Here is a 24,094-nt window from a genome sequence, read left to right as displayed (position 1 = left end):
GCAACGGGCTCGCAGCCCTCGGGGTTGCCCCCGCGCCTCGCTCAGCCAGTGAGCGGGAACCGGTCTATATGTGGGATCCGAACCCTCGGCGGGAGCGCTGCCGCGCTTCCCAAGCGGCGCACTAACGCAGTGCGCCACCGGGCCAGCCCAAAAACAATAACTTCTTAATATCATCACATTCAGTCAGTGTTCACACATTTTCTTGATTGTCGTATGTTTTTTGTTTTGTTTTTGTTCATTTTGATCTGTTTGAGTTGGATTCCAAATAAGATCCATGCATCATGATTAATTATATCTCTTAAGTATTTTTTAATCTGTAGTTTCCCCCTCTAGGTATTTGTTTTCTTGCAATTTTTTTTTATTGAAGAAATGTCATTTTTCCTGTAGAGCTTTTCACAGCCCACATGGATTCATGATTGCATCTGTATGGTATCACTTATTATGTTACTCTGTTCCTTATATTTCTGCTAAATTGGTGATTGGTTCTAGAAACCTGATCAAACTTGTTTGTTTGGAGGTATATACTTCCCTCAGAAGGCATATAATGTCTTCTTGTGATGTTCTCAAAATGATGATCATCACCTAGATTCATTTTTTTATTGGAGGTTGCAAAATGATGATAATATGCCTTTGTCAGTCCTCTTTATTAACTGAAATACTTCTGTAAAGAAAAAAATTCCCCTCATCAACCATGAGGTTACTCCAAGGTACTGATTTATGATAAAGGCAGGGCAAGTGCTTGATTTTCTTTTATCAGTTTTCAAAAATAGAGTTTTATTCATTAGCATTCTCTAGAAGTAACTAATGATTGTTTTTTATTTTTCATATTGTTAATGAACTCATGGATAAACGCATTTGTTTTGCTTTGATCCATTTCAGTTATTATTATTACTACTGCTTAACTAAGTCATCCTCAGTTATTGGTTACTGCTTCCAGATGGTTACTGCTTCCAGATGGTTCCTGTGTCCTTTGGACATGACCTCTACCTTGTGTCTAGAGGCTTACTAGCTTCCTTGCCTTCCAGGATAAGTTATTCCAGGCCCACTTATGCTGTATTTTTCTGCTCTGTACCTGGAATCAGTAATTTCTACTGATCAGCACAGGAGTTTTGACCTGCTCCATTTCCAACCTGAACCAGTTCACCCCTCCTTAGGCAACCTGGTGTTCCCTGGGAGGTCATCATATTGATGCAAACTTAGTACAGACACCCAGATGCATCACGCAGTACAGCCCAGAACTCCTGGGCTCAAGCAATCCTCCAGCCTTAGCCTCCAGAGTAGATGGGACTATAGACCTGCACCTCCACACCCAGCTGGAATCAGTAATTTCTAAAGGTTTCTTTTGGAAATGTTATAGGCTACAATCTGGGCATTAGGAACACTCCTTTCTACTGACTTTTTTTCTTTTTTTAATTCAGAACATTTTAATATTTACTTGTACATATTTGCTGGGTACAGTATGTTATTTCAATACGTGCATATACTGCACAGTGATTCACTTAGGGTAGATAGCATAGCTTTGTACCCATTAGTCCATGACTTTTCCTCCACCCTCCCACCCTCTTGCCCCACTTCTGGTAGAATAATGATTCTACACTCCACTTCTATGAAAACCACTTTTTTTTTAGATTCCACATATGAGTGACCTAATGTGGTATTAGTCTTTTTGTGCCTTACTTACTTTGCTTAACATGATAGTTTCCAATTCCATCCATGTTGCTGCAAATGATAAGATATCATTTTTTTTTAATGGCTGAGTAGTATTCTATTGTTTATATATACCACAGCTGTTGTTTTTTTCATCCATTCATCCATTATGGATATTCAGATTGATTCCATCTCTTGGCTGTTGTGAATAGTGCTGCAGTGGACATGAGAGTGCAGGTGTCTTTTTGATGTATTGATTTCATTTCCTTTGGGTATTATATGCAGTAGTGGGATAGCTGGTTTATAAGGTAGATCTATTTTTAGTTCTCTCAGGAACCTCCATACTGTTTTCCACAGTGGCTAAACCAATTTACATTCCCACCAGCAATGTAGGATAGTTCCCTTTTCTCTGCATCCTCACCAGCATTTGTTATTTTTCGTCTCATTGATAATAGCCATTGTTACTGGAGTGAGATGATAGCTCAATGTGATTTTAATTTGCATTTCCCTGATGATTAGTGATGTTGAGCATTTTTTCATGTGCCTATTGGCCATTTGTATGTCTTCTTTTGAAAATGTCTGTTCAGGTTCTTTGCTCATTTTTTAATAGGGTCATTTGGTTTTTTGCTGTTGAGTTGTTTAAGTTCTTTATATATTCTGGATATTAGCCACTTGTCTGATGTGTGGTTTACAGAACACTTTCTCCCATTCTATAGGTTGTCTCTTCACTTTGTTGACAATGTCCCTTGCTCTGCAGAAGCTTTTTAGTTTGTTGTATTCCCATTTATGTATTTTTGCTTTAGTTGCCTGTGCCATTGTGTGTCACTCAGAAGAGTGCTCCCCATTCCCATTTTGTGTAGTGTTTCCCCTGTATTTTCTGCTAGCAGTTTCATAGTTTCATGTCTTAAATTTGGGTCTTTGATCTATTTTGAGTTGACTTTTGTATATGGTGAGAGATAGGAGTCTAGTTTCAATCTTCTGCATGTAGATATCCAGTTTTCCCAGCACCATTTGTTAAAGAGACTGTCCTTTCCCCATTGTATATTTTTGACACCTTTGTCAAAAATCAGTTTGGCTGTACATGTGTGAGTTTATTTGGGGGTTCTCATTCCATTGGCCAATTTGTTTTTATGCCAGCATCATGCTGTTTTTGTTACTGTAGCTTTAGAGTATATTTTGAAGTCAGGGAATGTGATGCCTCCAACTTTGTTCTTTTTGTTCAAGATTGCTTTAGCTATACCGGGTCTTTTGTGGTTCCATACAAATTTTTAAGATCATTTTTTCTATTTCTGTAAAAAATGTCATTGGTATTTTGATAGAGATTGTGTTGAATGTATAGATTGCTCTGGGTAATACAGTCATTTTGATGATGTTAATTCTTCCAACCTATGAATATGGGATAGCTTTCCATTTATTTGTGAACTCTTCAATTTTTTTCACCAGTGTTTTCTAGTTTTCATTGTAGAGGCCTTTCACCTCCTTGGTTAAAATTTCTTTTCTTTTTTTTTTTTTGGTAGCTATTGTGAATGGGAGTACCTTCTTGATTTCTTCTTTAGCTATTGAATTATTGGCATTTAGGAAGGCTAAGTTTTATGTATTGTTTTTGTATACTGCCACTATACTGAGTTCATTTATTAGTTCCAGTAATTTTTTGGTGGAGTCTTTGGGATTTTCTATGTATAGAATTATGTCATCTGCAAGTAGGGATAGTTTGACTTCTTCGTTTCCAATTTAGATGCCCTCTATTGCTTTCTCTTGCCTTATTGCACTAGCTAATATTTCCAACACTGTGTTAAATAGGAGTGGTCAGATGGGTATCCCTCTCTTGCTCCTGTTCTTAAGGAAAAGTTTTCAGCTTTTCCCCATTCTGGATGATATTGGTAGTGTTTTCGTCATATATGGCTTTTATCGTATTGAGATATTTTCCTTCTATACCTAATTGGTAAAGAGTATCATGAAGGGACGTTGAATTTTGTCAAATACTTTTTCTTGTCTATTGAGATGATCATGTGATTTTTGTCCTTGATTTTGTTGATGTGGCATATCACATTTATTGATTTATTATTATTAGTTAATCTCTTACTGTTCCTAATTTATAAATTAAACTTTATCATAGGTATGTATATATAGGAGAAAACAGAGTGTATATAGGGTTTGATATTATCTGTGGTTTCATCCACTAGAGGTCTTGGAACGTATTTCTCACAGATAAAGGGAGACTACTGTCTGACAAAATCACTACACCTGCTAGATTACAATAAACTATGCAGAAGTGTTAGAAAGAAGAATGAGAGTAATAGAAGATTTTCTGGAGGTCTTGAGTTGGAGTTGGGTTTTTATGAAAGTGAACATGAATTGGGGAAATTGAAATAGTTATCAATCCAGATAGAGAAGGGACATCTCCCTCCTCTAGCTCCATAATAGATTTCCCTCACTCTTGGCCAGCACTTCAGTGGAGTCTAAGTTGCTTGCCCACCTCTGTCTTGAGGGGACTCAGCCCTTAGTTTATTGACCTTTGTTGAGCTGTGGTGGCTACAATTGCCCCTTTTCAGTAGAGCCAGGTTGCAGCCAATGGGAAACACAACTACTACTCTCTGGGAATGATGATGAGAGGGACCAGTTCTACTTCTACCCCTTAATTTCTGGAACAGAGTGTTACAGCTGTTGGGGGCAGAGTACCATATATAGGCTGTTTCACATGTATCACATACTGAAGGACAGTGTTCCAACCCCTCATAATTTCATCCCTGAGCTGAGCCTTTAATAAACCAGTTCTATCATTCTGTTAAACTTCCTGCTTCTGGATAAAGGGATGTGTGGAGGAGCCAGCAGATCATGTGATTGTCTTCCCATTATAACTCCTTTGCTATAAAATAGGTCCCCAAGTCTGAGGTGATGTTATATGAGGTTTCATGCTGCTGAGTCAGGCATTCTATAAGCCCTCAGATGATGGTGCTCACAGAGGTCCTGACAAGAGAGAAGGAGGTTCAACATCCAGTAGCAAAGTTAGTTCCCACAAGGATGAATTGCTGCACACTCCAGAAGCAGGAGTCTGATGTAATCAACTAGCCACCAGGTGGCTAGCTGTGCTGCTCGGGATGGTGCTCTATGTCCTGGTTTCAGCATCACTTCACAGCTGTTGGCAGGGTGGGCATTCATCAGTGGCAGTGACTAGACCAGCCTTGGTAGAAGAGAGCTTCTGCTGATAAAGCACACTAAACCTTTATACCTGCCATCTTGGCTGCTCTCTTTGTGGGCCTCTTGCACAAGCACTGGGATCCATAGGGTAAATCATTCTGTTACCTAGTACTCATAGGCAGGAGCACCTTTGTACTCTTTGATAAACATTAACATGAGAGACAAAGGACCCTCCCACCTTTGTACTCTTTGATAAGCATTAACATGAGAGACAAAGGTCCCTCCCACCTTATGCCCATTCCCCTAGGTCTATCCAGATGCCTCTTCTCCAAAATTTCTTGTTTCTACCTTTCCAATCTTGTTTCCTTCCATGACCTTGACCAATTAGCCAAGCCATTCACCACTGCTCAGGAGTCTGTATATATCTGTACGTCATGCCATTTCTTCGTCCACACAGAGTGCACCTAAATCATTGCTTCTTTGCTCCCTCCATCTGTCCTATCTCATCCTGATCCATACCTGTAGACCTCATCACCATTTTACCAGAGTGATCCCGTTCCACACTCCCATCCTGTGTGTCTAATCTCAAGGGCCAATCTCAGGTTCAATGCCTTAGCATAGGCACCTTCCAGAAATCAGAGCTTGAAACAAGGGCTCAATGACAGGTGGTCTGTTTTGAGGTGCGATCCCAGGGAACAGGCCAGGGAAGTGAAACAAGAGGCTCATGCAGTATCTGTAATCAAGCTAGTTATTACTGTGGGCAACTGGGGTCGATCTTGTTGGGACCCTCTGGACAGCCATGTAAAATATACCACAGAAATGTCTTCTCAAGACAAAAAAAAGGGGGACTGAAAAAGGGAGCTTTTATCCACCGGCTCCTGTGCTTCATTAGTCAACACTGGCCTTTGGAGCGTCCATCCTTCACACTCCCAGGCTACACCTGTGCAAATGCCATGCAGCAGCATGCAAGAAGCCCAGGGGGGAGGCAAGAGATGCACAGCACAGCTGAAGCAAGGTGCTGTGAGGTCAGCCCTGTGGGAAGCTGCAACAACTGAAGTCAAAGTGGGCTAAGAAAATAGGAGGTTGGGCACAAGATGGTGTCGTTTTGTCTTCAGTTTGGGGCCTTAGCTGAAGTTCAGGGGGAAATGGGAGGAATACCCACTCATCATCCTGTTACATAAGCTTACATTATACTGGAAATTATTTGTCATCCTGTGTACTTGAGATAAAAGTCACCACCGATACTACCAGTGCTCCCATTTTATTTGCTGTTTATGTTGTCAATGCAAAAAGAGCCATCACTTGGATAATGCCAAATTTCTTAGTCTGTCAGACTATTTTGTTTGTCTTCAGTATTTAATTGATCCTAATTGATGATCTTTTCCCAAACCAAATACTTAATAAAGATTGGAGACACTCATTTTTAATACAAATGATTTTTTAAAACTCAAATTCACATATAACTTCATTACTCATTTCTTTCATACCATCTAATCCAAACATAACTGCCCTTTTTTGTTTTTAACTTATTACTAGATATTTTGGAAATCTGATTTCTCAAAAGTTCCCTTTTTCAATCAGTGCTTCCTTTTTTAGTAAGATTTCAAATTCTATTTTTATTTTTAGTGAGATACATAGTAGATACTTTAGTTTTGAACTCTAGGGTTCTAAAATAGAACATGGTTTTCTTATATTTAGAAAAAGTCCTTAAAATATTTCTTGTGAACTGTGGAATCTTTTTCATACACTTGTATGATTTTTAAGTATATGTTTAATTTAGTAATGTAAAACATGAAGGCTATACAAGGACTTAAGGTACAAATTTTACTGACATCCATATTTTTCTACAGATTAAAGGTTGTTTACATAGTCAGCGGTATAATGTCCTTAACAAATATAATTACTAAGTCGGAAAACCAGGTTGACAATTGCATTTCGCAATATTCCCATGTAGAGGGCAGCAGAGAACTTAGATTTTGCTTTCTCTTTGACCATAATATGACTTTCCTAGCCTAATTTCTAACTGCTTGTTATTGTTCCAGATAAAAGTAAATAAAAACAATACCTAGACCCCCCCAAAAAAAAAAAAATTAATGGTAATTTTAAAGCTCTAACGTATTTCTAAATTCCAAACAGTTTTTTCACATTAAACGGGGGGGGGGGAGTGGCCTAACAGTTCTTTTTCTACAGAGAAAAGAAACAATGTTATCTTTCTTTCTCTTTACCTTATTCATATTTTAGGAAGAAAAGCATTCAAGGCTGTAAACAAGCAGAAGAACAGAGGCTGTAACTAAACCTGGTCTTTGGAAACCAGTAATTTTATCAAGAACTTGATGTCTTTTACAAAGTTGTATTATTTTTAGACTCAGTTGTTTTTAAGTTTATAAATTCTAAATTTTCTACACAAAGAAAAGATATTTAACCAATCTGTGCCTCAATTATGCCTTTGTAGAAAGTCAAATAGTTATTATTGATAATAGGATAATTAAAGTACTGCTATCAATTGAAATAGGATCTCTTCTAAACCTGATTAAGCAACTGGAACTATTTTATTATCTTTTTTCATCACCCTCTACCTTGTTATAAAAAGGCTATAAGGCAAACTAAACTCTCATTGTTTTTTATGGTTTCCTTCTCTATGTAATGTCAGCAGTTATTTAGTGAATATTAGCCTGGGTCCTAGGAGACTTAGGTTTTAAGCCTACCTCTGATATTAACTCACTGAATTTCAGCTAACTCTTACTGAGCACTCAGTGTGTACCAGAACATTTGCTACAGGTTTTACATTTATTGTCTTGTCTGGAAGGTATGTTGTAATAGAAGTTGAGCAGACCAGCTTCAAATCTCTGTTCAGCCACTGATTAACCAGGTACCTTTGCACAAGTTTCTTAAACTTTCTGAGTCCCAGTTTCTTTCATCTTTAAAATAGAGATATTAGATGATTAAATAAGGTAACATTCATAAAACTCTAGCATAGAGTAGGGACTTAAATTTCCCTTCTATTTTTTACCATTGTCCTTCAGTTTCCTCCTGAGAAAACCAAGCAAGGATGGATTAATAATCTCAGCCCTTTGGTTTTATGGAGCATTGTTAAAAGACTCAAGATCCTGTCAGAGTGCTAACTGAACATTGACACGTTCACTTTTTTTAGATGCAATCTACAGTTGTCTAACTAATATTTAGGCCACAAACCTGCACATCCAAAATCAAACTAAGATTTTAGTTTTGGTGAGCTGGGATTTTTGTGACTGACTGTCACCCGTAGACATGTAGGCTTTCTGTTTTTACATATGAAGACTTCTTCCTCTACCTCTTACATTCCCGCTCAAGGAGGGAAATGAGAGATATCCCTTCCCCTCATTATCTTGGCCTCACTTCTATGAGAACTGAGTGGAAAAACATAGTTTTGAGAAAGACATTGGGTATGAGACCTGTGAGAATTCCCTAGCAGCTTCTTTTCTGATGAAGCTAACTGAACCAGACTACTGGGTTCTAGCGTAGGCTGTTTTTATTAACTCAGAATTTAGGCAGATGAATGTTCTTACCTGTAAAGTTAGGGAACTGGAGTCCAGTTCTCTCAGGTGCTTCCACTTCATTGCTATGTAGAACTATCTTCTACAGTCATCCACTCTTAAAGCCAACCACATCCCACATATTACCGAGGTGGGACTGGATAATAGAGAATAGGTGATGAAATAGAACCAATCTCCATTACTTTAGAAAATAAAAAACTCAAAGCAGAAAGATGAATTGTCATCATCTTCTGTACAAAACACATTGGTAGCTATAGAATGGCAGCAATGTTCCTTCCTGCAAGAAGTAGCACTGTCCTGCAAATTTATTTTTTATAGATATCTGTCATTGTAAATAGTCTGTGCCCACTATTTATTCTTCTCTACTGACTCTTCAACCCCTATAATTTACCTCTGTATTTATTTCACTGAACTAACACAGTTGAGATCTCACTACAATTGTAATTACTACATCCACAGATCTTTTCTTACCCTGCTTAACCTCGCTTCTATAATTAACACTCTTTCTTCCCCTGGCTTCTTGCTTTGTTTCTTTCCTTCTGACTGTTCCTTCTGCAAAATTTTCTTTCCCTTGGCATTCCTCCAAAATTAAATCTTTGGACCCATGTTCTTTCATCGGATTTTCTTTCCTAGGCATCTCATTCAGTTCCAAAGCTTCCATTCTCATCTCAGTGTATCTGACTATCTGACTCTAATTTAAATATAACCCCAGCTTCTTTTCCAAGTCGTTGTCCAACATTTCCAATTACTAGCTGAATATTTTCATGTGCATGTTCTTCCACTGCCTCAGACTTGGTATATCTGAAATGAAACCTTGAACTGTCTTTCAAAACTTGTTTCTCCTTGTTTATTTATTTGCCTTAATAGTTACCCCTCCTACTTTTAAAATCATAGGCGTCTTTGACTTTTTGCATATGTCCTTGTCATCTCCAACTGCTCTACCTTAGGCAAACTTCTTGATACCTGATTGTGATTTTTGCACTATGTTACCAGTCATCTGTCAACCACCTGAAACACCAGCTGCATAAATCTTATCACAATATAGCTCTCATTCTCTCTCACCTGCTCAAGAAAGCCATCTACTTCATCTGTCTTCACCCACAGCCCATGACCTCCCAGTGTAAGTTCACTCCCTCATCCTCTTTGCACCTTTCCCTTGCTCAAACTTGTGAAAAATAATACGGCACTCAGGCCCCACTAAATAACATCTTACAACCTCTTCCCTAGCATCTTTCCCAGCCATATCTTAGCTTGGAAGATTACTGAAAATGGTTTCTCCTTCTGAACTCACGTAGTACTTACTAGCTACACAACTTATTTTGGAATTTGCAAAAGCTGTCTTGAATCAGTTATCTCTTCATATGGCCTACCTTTACACAATGGTCTGATAGCACTTTAGGAACATACATGAAACCTATTTTTTGTGTCACCCAAGTATCTAGAATAATACCTTTTACATAGTAGATTTCTCTGATCATAAGTTTTTGCAAATTACTGGCATCATTTTCATAGTAGTATATACAGCTAAGATAAAATTCTACCATTCAAAATAGAATACAGTACTTTGTGTTAAAGAAGAAAATCTGCTTTATAGTGGGCCTACCAAACCAACAGAAGTATTGTTGTTCCATACAGGAAAGGATTTAGACTAGAAATTTAGAAACTGTCACTAGTGTTTGATTTCAGGCAGGTCACTTCACCTCTGTGAGTCTCATTTCTTTTCCTGTAAAATGCCAGACTTTTTAAATAGATCTTTGGAAACTGTTAGGACTATATCAAGGCCAGTTAATTCAGTTTAGAGAAGGACCCTGTCATACATTTTTAGAACAGAAATCACCTTTTATATATTTGTTATAAAACATCTAGTACACAGATATCAAGTTTTTAAAACGTACAGAAAAAATATCTGCTTTTATGTCTAAGAAATAATGACCTTTAAAATCCGAAGTAGCCCAGTTATACTTTACCCATAACCCGATGAGAGATTTAGTTTAGGAGTATAGAATGAACGGAAGTGGGCCCACTGTATTTACCCTGCTAATGTTAGGAAGAAATGGTGGGAGCCATTGTATAAAGACGAAGAAAATTTTACAATTGTGAATATGCTTGCACTTCTGTAAATATAAAATAAAAGCAAGTTTCCTGGATAAGTAGGCTTTTATTTAGTATATACAGTTATTTAACCCTGAATTCCTGTTTTCTTACTTGAAGTTGTCATGCTGTCCGTACTAAGTTCTTTTCTAAGCAATAGAGTTTTATAGAAAAAGTATCCCTGTCTGGAGTAGAGTTAGCAGTCCGTTTTCCTCTGGCAACGCTTTTTAAATCAGGAAGAGAAGTTTCTCACTTATGTTAACCCAACTGCCTTCTCCCCTCTCCTCATACTATAGAAATCCCAAATCTTTTGATAAACAGCTTCCTCCTGTCCAGAGAAAGCCGAGAAGCCTAGGTGCACCCAGCTGTCAGTTAGCTGAAGTCACGTGGGTGCAGGGCCCGCCCCGGAGTCGTCGCTGAGACCCCGCCCAGAGTGCTGGGTTTGCGCGCTGCTCGGGGCTGCAGCAGACGGTCAGCCCTCCGGCAGCGGGAGGCATGGGCTTCGGGCTGCTCGGGTGGGCCGAGTGCTCAGAGGGACAGCCAGAGCCCGGGTGCTTCTGCGGTACCTCCTCACAGGGCTGACTGTGGATTGATTCTACAGGCTTGAAGGTATACTTGGTAAAGCATGGTGGCCCATGATGAGATTGGAGGTCTCCTCCCTATTAAAAGGACTGTAAGAGTCCTAGATGTTAATAACCTGTCCTTCAGAGAACAAGAGGTAAGACTTTAAGGGAAGCATTAGGCAAAAGGAATGTTTGCTTACTCCACTAACTTTTAAGATTTTTAACAGTTTATTAGCAGTATAATTTTAAACTTTTGGGCTTATTAAATGTTAAAATGTATGATTTTGATTTATGTGCAAGTTTGGAATGTATTTAGGAACTGTGGTCTACGTTTAAATAGATAGGTTTATACGTTGCATGGCTTGAGTGTACAGAACTTTTATACAAAAAGAAAAAGATTTTAGGTGTATATGCTACTCTGGTTAAATTTGTCACGTTTCTGATGCTTAGTATAGTTTGGGTTTTTTGTTGTTGTTTGACTTGCATTTATTTTAGCTAGTGTTAGGAACTGCTCCATTGGAGTAAGAGGAAAATAAGAATCATTTCTTTGCAAGTTAATGCTTGTGAACAAATTGCTGCTAAAGTGCTGTCTGACCTGGTGCTCGTGTTTATTTTTCTTTCTGTATCTAATACGTTCATTGTGTGCCACATTTTTCTTCAGAAGGAACAATAAATGTTAAAATATTTAAATCAATGAATCATAGTTTAAGTTCTACCCTCCTTGGCCGGTTAGCTCAGTTGGTTAGAGTTCGGTGTTATAACACCAAGTTCAAGGGTTTAGATCCCCTTATCGGCCAGCCACCAAAAAAAAGTTCTACCCTCCTTGCTTTAATTGTTGGAAGTCATTGTGGGTTTTTAAAGTCTTTATGAACGTTTATCTAAATAAATCTAATTGTTTTTATGCTGTTTTATATAATCGTGTCAGTTGATTTAATACTATATGATACTGTTTATACTATGTACTGCAATATATGTACTCTGTGGTATATACTACATTGTCACATGATAGAAATAGTATTCCTGTATTCAGTTAACTATATTATACAAGTATCTCTTGATTGTAGTTAAAATAGCTGCCATCTTTAAGAGGGATACTTTTATTTGGTGTGGTTTGGCTTTGATTTTTGTTTTTCATTTGGTTTTGGTTTGGGTTTATAAGTTTCAGTTTTCTGGAAATGTATACGCATTTCCTTTGAGTAGAAGAATTTATTCATTGTTATCAGTATAAATAATGAAACTAATAATCTTTTGGATTATAAAGAAGTAGCCTTTTTTCTTAGTGTCAGACATGGGCGATGTTTCTGGCATGCATTTATTCCAAAGACTAAAAACACCGGTAATGTTGATAGGGTTTTAGAACTAGCAACTCAACCTTAAATAATTTCAGTAGTTCTCTTGCTAAGTAGAAAGGGAAGAAATCTCATGTGATCATAACTCATTTTTATCTTAAGTGTCTTGATTTGATTGAGTATAGAAGATACCTTCCTAAAATATGTCCTCTTAAGTGGCATCATCAGTAGTGAAAACTTTTTTACGAAAAACTGAATTCACAACAGGATTTTTCCATATTGTTGCATTTATGTGGAAGGTACATCCCAATAAAAGACTTTAAATTAATCTTAAGAATTTTCTCTTTATAGATATCCAGAAAATATTTTAAGGCATAAAATCTAACTACAAGAGGATTATTAAAATTAATTCATTCATTCATGTAAAGCCCAGTCTAAAGGCAGATTTGCTATAATAATGCATGTGACTGCCTAGCTAAACCAAACAGTCTGATTAAAAATTAACCTAAATAAACAACATAAGCTTACGTTAGAGGGTGTCAGGTGTTTTTCCCTTTAAGTGAACTTCGACCCTGGTGAAAGGTTACTTACAGTAGAAAGTTCCTTAAGCATGTAAAACTTGTTGGTATTCTTTGTTTATTCCCAGAGATTTTCAAATTGTCCCTTGAGAAGAGTGTATAGTTTCAGTGTCCATATCTGTTCTTTAAGCTTCTTGTATTCATCATAACATGTTTAAGCACTCCAAAATAAAAATAAACAATAGCAACAACAAAACAGTTGTATGAGCCTTACTTTTGGTGATGGTGAAATCAGTATACTCCCACTACTCTTTTCCTTCATCACCTCCAAATACTGCATTCTGTCAATGGAGAGTTCTCTAAAACCATTGTCTTGGAAATATGTTTTGTGACAATGCAAATGTTTAGGTTCTTTGGTTATTAAAAAGATCATTAAAACGGTTTATCTGGACCTGTAGAGAAAAACTACTTTTGGTTGTAGCTCATATGGGCCACATCCTAACCTGTATTCCAAAACAGACAAATTTTTGTCCCAACCTTTTAGTTGGCCCATGAATGCCTAATCCATATCACTTCCACAAAAGTTTTCTATCTGATTTTTTTTCAAATAGTGTATGTGTTTTGAAATTAGTGGTAGGCCATGTTTAGTATAATACCTTCACATTTCATAATCACACTTTTCAAGTTATTTTATTCATTAAAACTTTTCATACTTTTGAAATGTATGAGCTGAAAGTTTGTGTTGTATCTGCCAAACATAGTTCACATATATCCTTTGAGTAAGGCAGGAAAGTTACTATTAGTTCCCCAAATTTGTGCAAAAAGTGCAGAGATCTCCTCTCCCTCCCCACACCATACATTCTTGCCAAAACATTTTAGACCTGATAAACTCTGAAGAGCAACATATCCTTTGTGGAGAAGTGAGATTGTACTTGGGTTTTTAAAGAACTGTGGAACATACTGAGTCATCACATGCTGCATAGCATGATATCCTGCCACCCTAAAGAGACCGCATAAACAAAATCCATATTAGTTTCAGAAATATGCTTTAGGTATATTTACATCAGTGATCTAAAGCTAAATCCCATAGTTTTCATTTTAAATATCACATTTTAAAATTACCTAATTTTGAGTTACCAGGAAATTAGTAGTTGTACAGTAACTGATCATATAAAGATAAGAGTTTTTTCATTAATTTTATGTGATAAAATAGATAATATCAAAAATTCCTTTTCTCCTAGCTAAACTAACTTTTCCTTTCAATTCATGAGGAGAGCACCTTTTCAAAGACTTTTTAATAGAAATTAAATATTTTATTTACTGGGAAGTCCAATTTATTATGCTTTAAAGAAGGAAAAGAAGTTAACCTCTGGCTTCCAAAAGGCAGAGCAGAACTTTCTGACAACTGCTTTGTTTCTAGTTAATGTTGGCATTTCTTACTTTGTGAGGTAATTGTATCTCCATTCAAACAGGAGGCTCTTTGTACTGTCTTTACTAAATGGAAAGGAATGCCTTGTGCTGGCCTCTACACACGCGTGTGTCACTCAGTCTGCACAGATGTATGTGGTAAAGGCATTCACACATGTCCTAGGCCGCGTGTCATGTGACATTTTACTACATATCTCAAAAGTTTCTTTTTCAGTTCATTTAACATTTGCACATTAGTGGCTTTACATTCAAAGTTTTACTTTGGAGTTAATTATTGGGGGTGTGGTCTGAAATGTCTGATAATATACAGAGTCTCTACTTTAGTAGTTCACATTCTTTTCTGATATATATGTATATATATGTAGGAGCTTTAATAAGTCTAATTGCTTCTTTTGATATTTTAATTGCTTAAGTTTCTAAATAATTTTAACTTTCTGCCAGTTTATTCTTAAATTATTGGAAGGGGATTATTTTTACTCAGTTTCTGTACCCCTTTTTATATGACTTAGTTATATCAAAGAATTTTTTTTAAGTTTCTTCTGTTATTTTTAAATGATAATTTTTATTTTTAAATGGCAACTTTAATATAATTTTTAATTATATATCTTTCTGAATTCTTATCATAATTATTTTGTCAAGTATGCCACAGTTATCAAAGGCACCAACTACAGACAAATAATTATGCTCCACTGACATTGTAAAGAATAGACCTCTATGTGAGTCATCTAATGATGTGCCTCCATTTTTCTAGCAGTAAAATTAGAATAGTGCAATTTTTGTAAAGTTTTGAGATCCTTGGATAACTATTTCTGATGGCTTTGTGCATATTTTTTCTTTAAGTTAATAAATGTATGAGAAGATCTAATTTATAAATCCCAACATTTATGTAGTTAGTAGCAATATCCCTAAAAAGAATGTTAGTAATAGCTAAACTTAGTATATGCCAAGCACTGTTCTGAGCACTATTTACTCATTTAATCTTCACAACAATTTTATAAGAGAAATTCTACTGTTAGCCCCATTTAACAGATGAGGAAACTGAGGCCCAGGGTGTGTCCTAGCAAGTGCTAGAGACAGGATTTCAGCCCACTCAGTCTGATTCCAGAGGCTGGGAGCTCTTTTAACCACCCCCTTGTCTTGGCTTGAACACTTTTTGACCCATTCCAGTATCAGATATGTTTATTTAAAGGTTATTCTCTAACTGAAGTTGTTAAGAATAAAATGATACGATGTCTGGGATTTGCTTTAAAATATTCAAGTAGGGACAGAGATAAAACAAATTGTTATACCAGAAACTGTTGAACTTGAGTGATAGATACATGGCATCCAGTATGCTATTCTCCACTTTCAGGTGTGATTGAAATTTTTCATAATAATAAACCTTTTTTAAAAAGTTATTCTCCACATTAAGCTGAAAAGTTGTATACAGTTTTAGAATCTTTTTTCTTTGTTTTAACTTTTGTTTTTCTTTTGTCTAATGGTAATATTTATTATGTTCTCAAAATGATATTAAAATATTTGATTGGCCTTTCTTACATCATTTATTTTTTAATAAGTTACTGCTACTCAGTAGTGTTCTTATTGTTGTAACAATGAACAACATTCATTTTCAGACTTCCGTGTTTCTGTATTTTTATAATGTACAAATACTTTTTTTTTGAGAGGGCTTAACTTTGTCCAAGTGTGTATGAAATCATTGCACCTAAACATACATTTGGTGTATATCTGGTTTGGTTTTGTTTTTACAGGAGCCAAGCAATAAAAGAGTTCGACCTCTAGCCCGGGTCACATCCTTGGCAAATTTAATCTCTCCTGTAAGAAATGGAGCAGTCAGACGTTTTGGTCAAACAATACAGGTAAAAAAGGGGGAGGGAGAGTAATGTAGTTAGGAGACATTTCCTAGAAGCCTGAAATTTGTATTTTTCTTTGAGCTGTACAAGCAGGTTTGCACTCTTAAACAAAGTTTTCTTTTTGGAGTATGGTGGTAAGGAATATTGTTACCAGAACAATGTTTGTATAATCTTATTATATTAGTTTGCATCTAATATCAAAAGATAGTCTTAGATAGTTTTTATTACCAAAAAGTCATTTTGGCTGATAAGTATTCTAAAATGATAGATTGAAACTTGAATAAATGATTGTTTTATGCATTGAGAAATTCTCAGAACTTTGTTTTTAATTTTTCTTTGCTTAAAAAAAAATGAAAAAGGGAATAATTACTCTTTTCTCCAAATCTTATTTTCTCTTCTGTTCACCTCTTTCTTTTGAAGTCATTTACCCTTCGTGGTGACCACAGATCCCCAGCCTCTGCCCAGAAGTCTTTTAGCAGGTCGACAGTCCCAACACCTGCCAAAAGAAGAAGCAGTGTGCTGTGGTCAGAGATGTTAGACATCAGTATGAAGGAGTCTTTAACCACCAGAGAAATCAAACGTCAGGAGGTATGCTGACATTCAGTGTCAAGACCATATTTATTGGGCTGTACTTTAAAAAAAAACTTTTTTTTTAAACATATGTTTTGCCAGAAGAACAGCGCACTAACGCCTATGACAAAATTAACTTGCATTTTTGTTTTAGCAATAATTCATGACACATGGTGAGCAGCACTTTGTGATGGGTGGTGGTCATCAAATTAAGTAATTCTAAAGGGATAAAGATGTAAAACATATGGCAACTTGGAGATTCCATTCTGAATTATAGTTTTGAGACTGAGTCACTTGAAAAAATGCTGTTCAAAATGAGTTAAATAATGTAAATATCAATTGTATATAATTTTCTTTTCTCGAAGGAGTGACCACTGATGTTTGCTGGGTGTTTTTTCAGGCAATATATGAAATGTCCCGAGGTGAACAGGATTTAATTGAGGATCTCAAGCTTGCAAGAAAGGTTAGTAAATAACTTTTTACATTTTTAAAAATTACATTTTGAAAATTCTAAAGTATAGTTTTCCTAACCTTTAGAAGTAAAAAGTAGAAAATATCTACTGGTGAATATATTTTTTAGATTAGGTTTATATACATCTCTTCAAATATGTTTTCTTTGCTGGATCTCTTTCTGTGACACATTTCTCCCCCTCCAATAGGCCTACCATGACCCCATGTTAAAGTTGTCTATCATGTCAGAAGAAGAACTCACACACATATTTGGCGATTTGGATGCTTACATACCTCTGCATGAAGGTTAGATATGCTATCTAATTTTTATTAGTATCTGAACAGCAGTAACACAAGTAATTTTAAATCTAAACTTCTAAGGTAATGCTGACCTATTTTTAAAATAAATCTATTATTGGTCTTTCTGCTTTTTTACTCTTCAGATTTGTTGGCAAGAATAGGAGAAGCCACCAAGACTGATGGAACAGTGGAGCAGATTGGTCACATTCTTGTGAACTGGGTATGTAGTGGGTTGTTGACCCCACATAATTTCTTACAGATATGCCACGTTGCAATTTGTGATGAATATCAAATCAACTTGATCCCATAACTGGATTCTACAAACAGATAAGGCATTTAAAACTAAACAAATTTACAGTGACATAAGAAGTTACAGCGTGTTTGAAAAGAAAACTTTATCAGTGGTACAGTTTCATTTGTGTTACAAATCTGTTTACAAATTTGTTCCTACGTGGACAGAATTACCACATCGTATGCCATTAATTATCTATTGCATTCTTTCACTTAACATTGGAGTGCCTGCCAGATGCTGGGTACTGTTTGAGGAGTGGTCACTGGGATTTCAATGATGAGAGAGTTTCTGCATTTATAACCTAATGAGGGAATAGTCAGGCACGTTAAACAATCTCAAGGTTGGTGATGAAGATGATATAGGACACTCAGGTGTCCTGGGGAAACAGACAATAGCATCTAACTGAGACTGGGGGAAGTAGAAGTCATGAGCCTTCAGTGGGATTTAGCCAACTTAGGGGATTGGAAAAGAGTGTTCTGATGTTGACCCAGAATACAATTCTGCCCCCATTATCATCTGCAGAAAATGTCTGCAGCTTGTTAAAACTCTCAAGGATAGCTATACGTTTTGAGTTTCATGTTCACAGGCTTATTAATGCATTCAGTCATAACAGGAATGAATCATATGTTTTCTTTTATTACTCTTCAGTTACCAGGCTTGAATGCCTATAAAGGATACTGTAGCAACCAGCTGGCAGCCAAAGCTCTTCTTGATCAAAAGAAACAGGATCCAAGAGTCCAAGACTTCCTCCAGAGGTGTCTTGAGTCACCCTTCAGTCGAAAACTAGATCTTTGGAGCTTTCTAGATATCCCTCGAAGTCGCTTAGTCAAATACCCTTTACTATTAAAAGAAATTCTTAAACACACTCCCAAAGACCACCCGGACGTTCAGCTTTTGGAGGAAGCTGTAAGTAGTCCAAAAAATTATTCTTTTGTTTTTTAAGTTTATACATTAGGTAGCCTTAGAAAGGTATGAAATAATGCTCTCTCAAATCTTATGTTTATTGAATCAGCATAGTGAAGTATTTTGTTGTTGTTTTAAGTACCCCATAAGTTAGTGCACTGTGCACTAAGCAATAACGAGATGTATATGTGTTGTATTTAACACATTTTATATTTATCTTTTAATAAGGAACTGGATTCTAATCTGGTCTGTTTCACTGGCTAGTTGTGTGACTTTGGACAAATACCCTGATTTGGTCAGGACCGTTTCTTTATCTGTGAAATGAAGGGACAGTCTGAATTAACTGATTTCTAGAGTTCCTTCAACATTTAAAATTCTATTGTTTTGGGTAACAGTTTTGCCCTGTAGGGAAGCAGGATGAGTTGATATTCTGAAGTCACTCCACCAATTTTTTGATAATATTTAGGTATTGATAATACAAGGAGTTCTCTCTGATATCAACTTGAAGAAAGGTGAATCTGAGTGCCAATATTACATCGACAAGCTGGAGTATCTGGATGAAAAGCAGAAGGATCCTAGAATTGAAGCGAGCAAGGTGCTGCTGTGCCACGGGGAGCTGAAGAGTAAAAATGGACACGTAAGTGTATTTGAATACCAACAGGAAGTAAGCTATTTTTTTCCACCCTGTCTAATTTTTTGCACATAAATTATGAAGCAGGTTTGTAAAAATAAATTTATGACATAGTGTAAAAGGAGGTTACTGATTTGATAAAGCAAGCATTTAGTTTCTATTTACAGAATCACTTAAATGTCTCAGTGGAGAATCAGTAATACTGTATTTTTTAGTTTTGAAACCTAAATCAACTTGTTTGTCTAGGGTTTTCCTTTCTAAGTGCACTATTACTCCCATAATGCTTAATAAAAAAGCCTATCTTCAAAACAATTTTTGAAGAGTTTACAGTTATAGAAGTGATTTTTAAATTTCTGAAGCAGATTGAATGAAAGATTTATTTTAAAAAATGTTAGTTACAAAAGTACCTGCTAGAACTAAGTATAATCATGCAATGGTATTTTTGTTTCATTATTTTCTTTCCAAAAGCCCAATTTATAAGTTGAGGTTTTTGTAGAAAAAGTTGAAATCTAACAACTCTGATTTCTGTCATGAAGCCTAATTGTTCTATAAAGTCTCAAATTTGTGGGACAAAATGGAACCATTGACATTTTACCAGCTTGCATTTTTTAATCCCTACTTTGTTAGAAAATTTTGGTGTACAGTGCTGGTATTTCAAGTCATGTTACTACTGATAATCAGGTCTTTGTGACGTGTAGTGTTTACCGAACTGTTGCTCAATCTGATTACATATCAATTTTTAAAAAAGGTTTTATATAGTCTGAAATTAGAAAAATTTTCTGAATAGAACATGTATAGCCTTGAAATTTCCATCTTTATGAGATGATTTGTAAGGGGGATCTTAGAAAATAAATTTGATGAGATTAATAATAATGTCAAATCAAGTTATTTTACCAATGTATTTCAGTCACTTAAAATCACAAAGTTTCATATTTAGAAAGCATTTGCTACCCTTTTCTCCAGAAGCTTTACATTTTCCTGTTCCAAGACATCTTGGTTTTGACTCGACCTGTTACACGAAATGAGCGTCACTCTTACCAGGTTTACCGGCAACCAATCCCAGTCCAAGAGCTGGTCTTAGAAGACCTGCAGGATGGAGATGTGCGAATGGGTGGATCCTTTCGAGGGGCTTTCAGCAACTCAGATAAAGGTAAAAATGCAAGTGTTAAAGTAATCTAAATAAACATAAACTTGGAACCTAAATTAATTTAGTTTTAACCCTTAAGAATTCTAAAAATAAAATGGTTCATTGTCCTGTACTTGTTGCACTCATTGGGTTGTCAGGTGCTTCACAGCTCTAACACCAGCAAGTGTATCTAATAAGTAATTTATAGGCTTAATTTAACGTGTCCACCTAATACATGGGCATGAATACCAGAACCCATGTTAAGATTGTATGACCACTTTCTCTAGAATAAACGTTTCTTAAAAGTCTGATTTTCTTTTTTTCAATTTTTATCCTTCCAGCTAAAAATATCTTTAGAGTTCGCTTCCAAGACCCTTGTCCAGGCCAGTCTCACACTCTGCAAGCCAATGACGTGTTCCATAAGCAGCAGTGGTTCAATTGCATCCGAGCCGCCATTGCCCCTTTCCAGCAGGCCACCAGCGCCTCAGAGCCACAGGGCTTGCCAGAGCTGCATGAAGAGTGTGAAGAGAACAACCCCTCTGCCAGCAACCTGGGGGCCCAGAGGAGGGCATCCACAGTTTCCAGTGTCATACAGGTAGAAGTCAATGAAAATGCTTCAGAATGTGGCACCACTGTCCAGACAGCAAAAGACACCAGGAATGTGAAGTGCCACCAAGCACAGTCTGGCTTCCGCAGAGCAAGGGACAAAGCCCAGTTGAGTGGCAAACGGAAAGAGACTTCAGTGTAAAGGGAGCTCTGTGTGTTAACTGGCAGAGAGACTGTTTATTTATAAATGTGTACAGTTTTGTTTTTCTTATAATGTGAGCATGGGAGTATCGTAGGAATACTTTATACCAGCTGTAACATTTTCATTGTTTTTGGTTCTGTTTTTCTTTTTTTTTAATGGCAGCTAAAGATATACAGATTACTGTTAAATTGCAATCCTTTTTTTCTTTTTTTTCTTGTTTTTTTAAGATTATTTTCTCAGATTATTAGAACATGCAAGCCTGGCATTTTTAATCAAATGAAATATTTATGAAACAGGTTTTCTCCTAATTCCAGATTCATCACAACTTCCCAATATGAGTCAATTGTGATATTTACAACATTTGCCAAAATTCAGACTCGCAAATATTGGAGTTCTACCAGTGTTTCTTTAGTAAACTTTGCATGCAGACTTTTTAACATCAGCACCTATAATCTACATGGAATGTATGTTTGGAATATTTCAAAATCTACATTGAAACATAACTTCCTTGGAAAACAAATCATAAAATTTAATAGGTTTTCCATTTTGTCAACTGGAATGCTTTATATTAGTTTGTTTTTCACTGTACATTCCTCATTTTTCATTCATTTAACCTGCCAATTATTTAATTTTTTTTATTGTAAAGTAGTTTTTAGTATTTGCTTTTATTTTTTTACTTTGATGCCTTTTCAAATTGGCATGTCTTTAAAACATTTTTCTTCCTCATTAAAAATGTGTGTGTATTTGTGTATATAAGTATATATATATGTTTTTAAATCATATTAACTTTACCAAGTGAAACCAAGCCATACTGTTTTTGAGCCAATTAGGAAAATTGCAGTTTAAAGTCTAACATTTCGGGGTGGTAAAGACACATGCAATGACTCAGTATATTCTAAACTACTGAAAGAAAACCACTTCAAGGATTTTGTTGAAAGCTTTAGTGTTGTCTGAAAAGCAAAAGGAAAGTTGACTGGTAATAAGTAGGAAAAAAAAAAAAAAAGAGGGAAAAAGAGAGTAGTTTTTCTTAAAGTAAAAATGTCTGGTTGTGCCAGAATGTGAAAGGAGTTAGGGAAAGCTCTACTGGAGGGTGTGCAGTAAGTCGTAGAAGGCTCGAGGGGATGTGGACTTTATTTGCCTTGGTTTATAATACCTGCAAATAATGAGTTTGAAAAGAAACAATGAAATGTGTTAAAAATTTGACCATATTAGATCAATTATGGTGGATTTATACATAAGATGGGGAAAAGACTGGTGAATCTTCTACTACAAAATATTTCTGTTAAAATGAGATCTTTTGTAGTCTTTACAAAGGAGGAGGGAGGACTAAAAGCCTGGTGTCGTGGCAGCCTTGTAACGGTGATCAGCTCAGGTCAGTGTTGACTATTCTGTGAAATATATTTGGCCAGTGGAAATGAAAATTGGAAAAGACTGTACATAGATCAATCCAAATGATTTCTCTGTATAAATGAATTATACAATTAAAAAACACACACACTAATCACGGTACAAGTTTCTTGCTTGATGGACATTGGGGGCATTTGGGGAGCATTGGCTAGAATACGCTGGTGTGGCAAAGGAGGTAATGACAAGCCTCACAAAAGTTTATTAAAATCACAAATAGTTAAACCTTTAAAATTCATTGACAAGTAAGAGAAAGGTACAATTAGTCAAGTCTTGTGAATCTTATGAAACCTTTTAAGAACAAAGTGTAATCAGACACAGCAGTTTTATTAAAGACAACTGAATATCTGGCCATTTTCTGGATATGATAGTAAGGCTAATAGCAAAACATCCTGATTAATTTAATTAATTTCAGCCTTTAATTTAGGTATTTCAGGTTCCTAACTTTGGAAATTCAAATTCAGAAGTGTAGATTATAACAGTGATTTGTGATCTGCAACACCAGGAATCAAGATTCCTTGTCATTTCTAGAGGTGTGGTATTTAGAATACTATTCCTTCCAGAATTACCTTGATTAATTTCTGAAGTTATACAAGCAAGTGGTAGTTCAAATGTTGTTAGTGGAATAATGTTTGATCTAAAACTGCATCTTCCTTTGGTTCTCTCAAGGGAGAAAATAAGACCTAGAAACTGATTCAATATATGAAATAAACATTCTTCAGAAATAGCATCTATATTTGAGAGCATGTGATGATCTCAGGACTCAAACATGTTTGGGCATCAGAATCACAATGGGTGCTTAAGAAAAGTAAAGGTAACTGGGCCTCGGCCCTAACCCCACACACATGCCATTTCACCAAATCCAGATCAGGGCCAGGTCAGGCAGTGGGGTACAGGTAGTAGATCATTTAGATTTGCAAACACTTTCTTCTAGTAATTTTGATGCAGTGAATTCCTTGGATCAGCATTTAGTAATCACTAATCTAGGCAATCCCCTTTAGGTAAATGATATATAAGTCTTAACATATAAGAATGTACTAGAGAGAATCTAATTTCCTTTCCTTTTTACCTTCTTGCGGTGGGTATGCTTACACGTTTTCAGCAAAGGACAGTCTCTACCCGAAAGGTCTTCTTAAGCTCAGTGCTCTGTCTCAGGATGTGCACATAGAGTAGGAAGGGCACCAAGTCTGCGACTAAGTGCAGTCAGTGGGTGTCAGGGTCACTGAACCACCCTGGGGGCTACAGAGACATGTCTCCTCAGTGACCCACCAGGTGTTCAGCAACTTTTGTACTAGCTAGGTCTACTTTATGTTTGATGCTTCTCTGAATAAGCAGATCCAGCACAATGCTTGCTTGTTTTTTTCAAATATATATGACTAACTATAATGTTAGTAATTAATTTTACAAGCATCAGAAAATGCCTAGTTAAGGCTCCTGTCTATAAATCTTGATGACTGAGATGCACAAGGTTCTAAAGTGACCTTCTAATAGTGTGTCTTTATCATACCCTTCAGCTGAAACTCCTGCCTGTCCCTGGAGATGAAACACTGGTAACAGATGTCTGTTACGTTTAGAAGTCCTAAGGATTCAGAGCAGGTGATACCTCAACCTGC

General features: G+C 36.2%; 1 protein-coding gene across 3 annotated transcripts in view; it reads left to right on the top strand.

Annotated features, from left to right (window-relative positions):
* The window catches only part of NET1 (neuroepithelial cell transforming 1), a 41,040-nt gene extending 18,462 nt beyond the window's left edge, over positions 1–22,578 (top strand). The window contains exons 1-10 of one of the 3 annotated variants that reach the window (XM_008585694.1): positions 10,891–11,127; positions 15,956–16,063; positions 16,478–16,645; positions 17,028–17,090; positions 17,287–17,383; positions 17,521–17,597; positions 18,318–18,575; positions 19,039–19,209; positions 20,167–20,353; positions 20,671–22,578. In XM_008585694.1, coding sequence (XP_008583916.1) covers positions 11,035–11,127; positions 15,956–16,063; positions 16,478–16,645; positions 17,028–17,090; positions 17,287–17,383; positions 17,521–17,597; positions 18,318–18,575; positions 19,039–19,209; positions 20,167–20,353; positions 20,671–21,077 — 1,629 coding nt within the window. In that variant the 5' untranslated portion in view covers positions 10,891–11,034 and the 3' untranslated portion in view covers positions 21,078–22,578. Of the gene's footprint in view, positions 1–10,890; positions 11,128–15,955; positions 16,064–16,477; positions 16,646–17,027; positions 17,091–17,286; positions 17,384–17,520; positions 17,598–18,317; positions 18,576–19,038; positions 19,210–20,166; positions 20,354–20,670 lie in introns of those variants that run through there. The other 2 variants (XM_008585695.1, XM_008585693.1) reach the window with 2 other exon arrangements.
* Positions 22,579–24,094: the final 1,516 nt, after the last annotated feature.

The sequence above is a fragment of the Galeopterus variegatus genome, unplaced genomic scaffold (genome assembly GCF_000696425.1).
Source record: "Galeopterus variegatus unplaced genomic scaffold, G_variegatus-3.0.2 Scaffold3674, whole genome shotgun sequence".
In the NCBI taxonomy this organism is placed as follows: Eukaryota; Metazoa; Chordata; class Mammalia; order Dermoptera; family Cynocephalidae; genus Galeopterus; species Galeopterus variegatus.
Note: the sequence above shows the minus strand (reverse complement) of the source record. Positions and strands in the feature narration are given on the sequence as shown.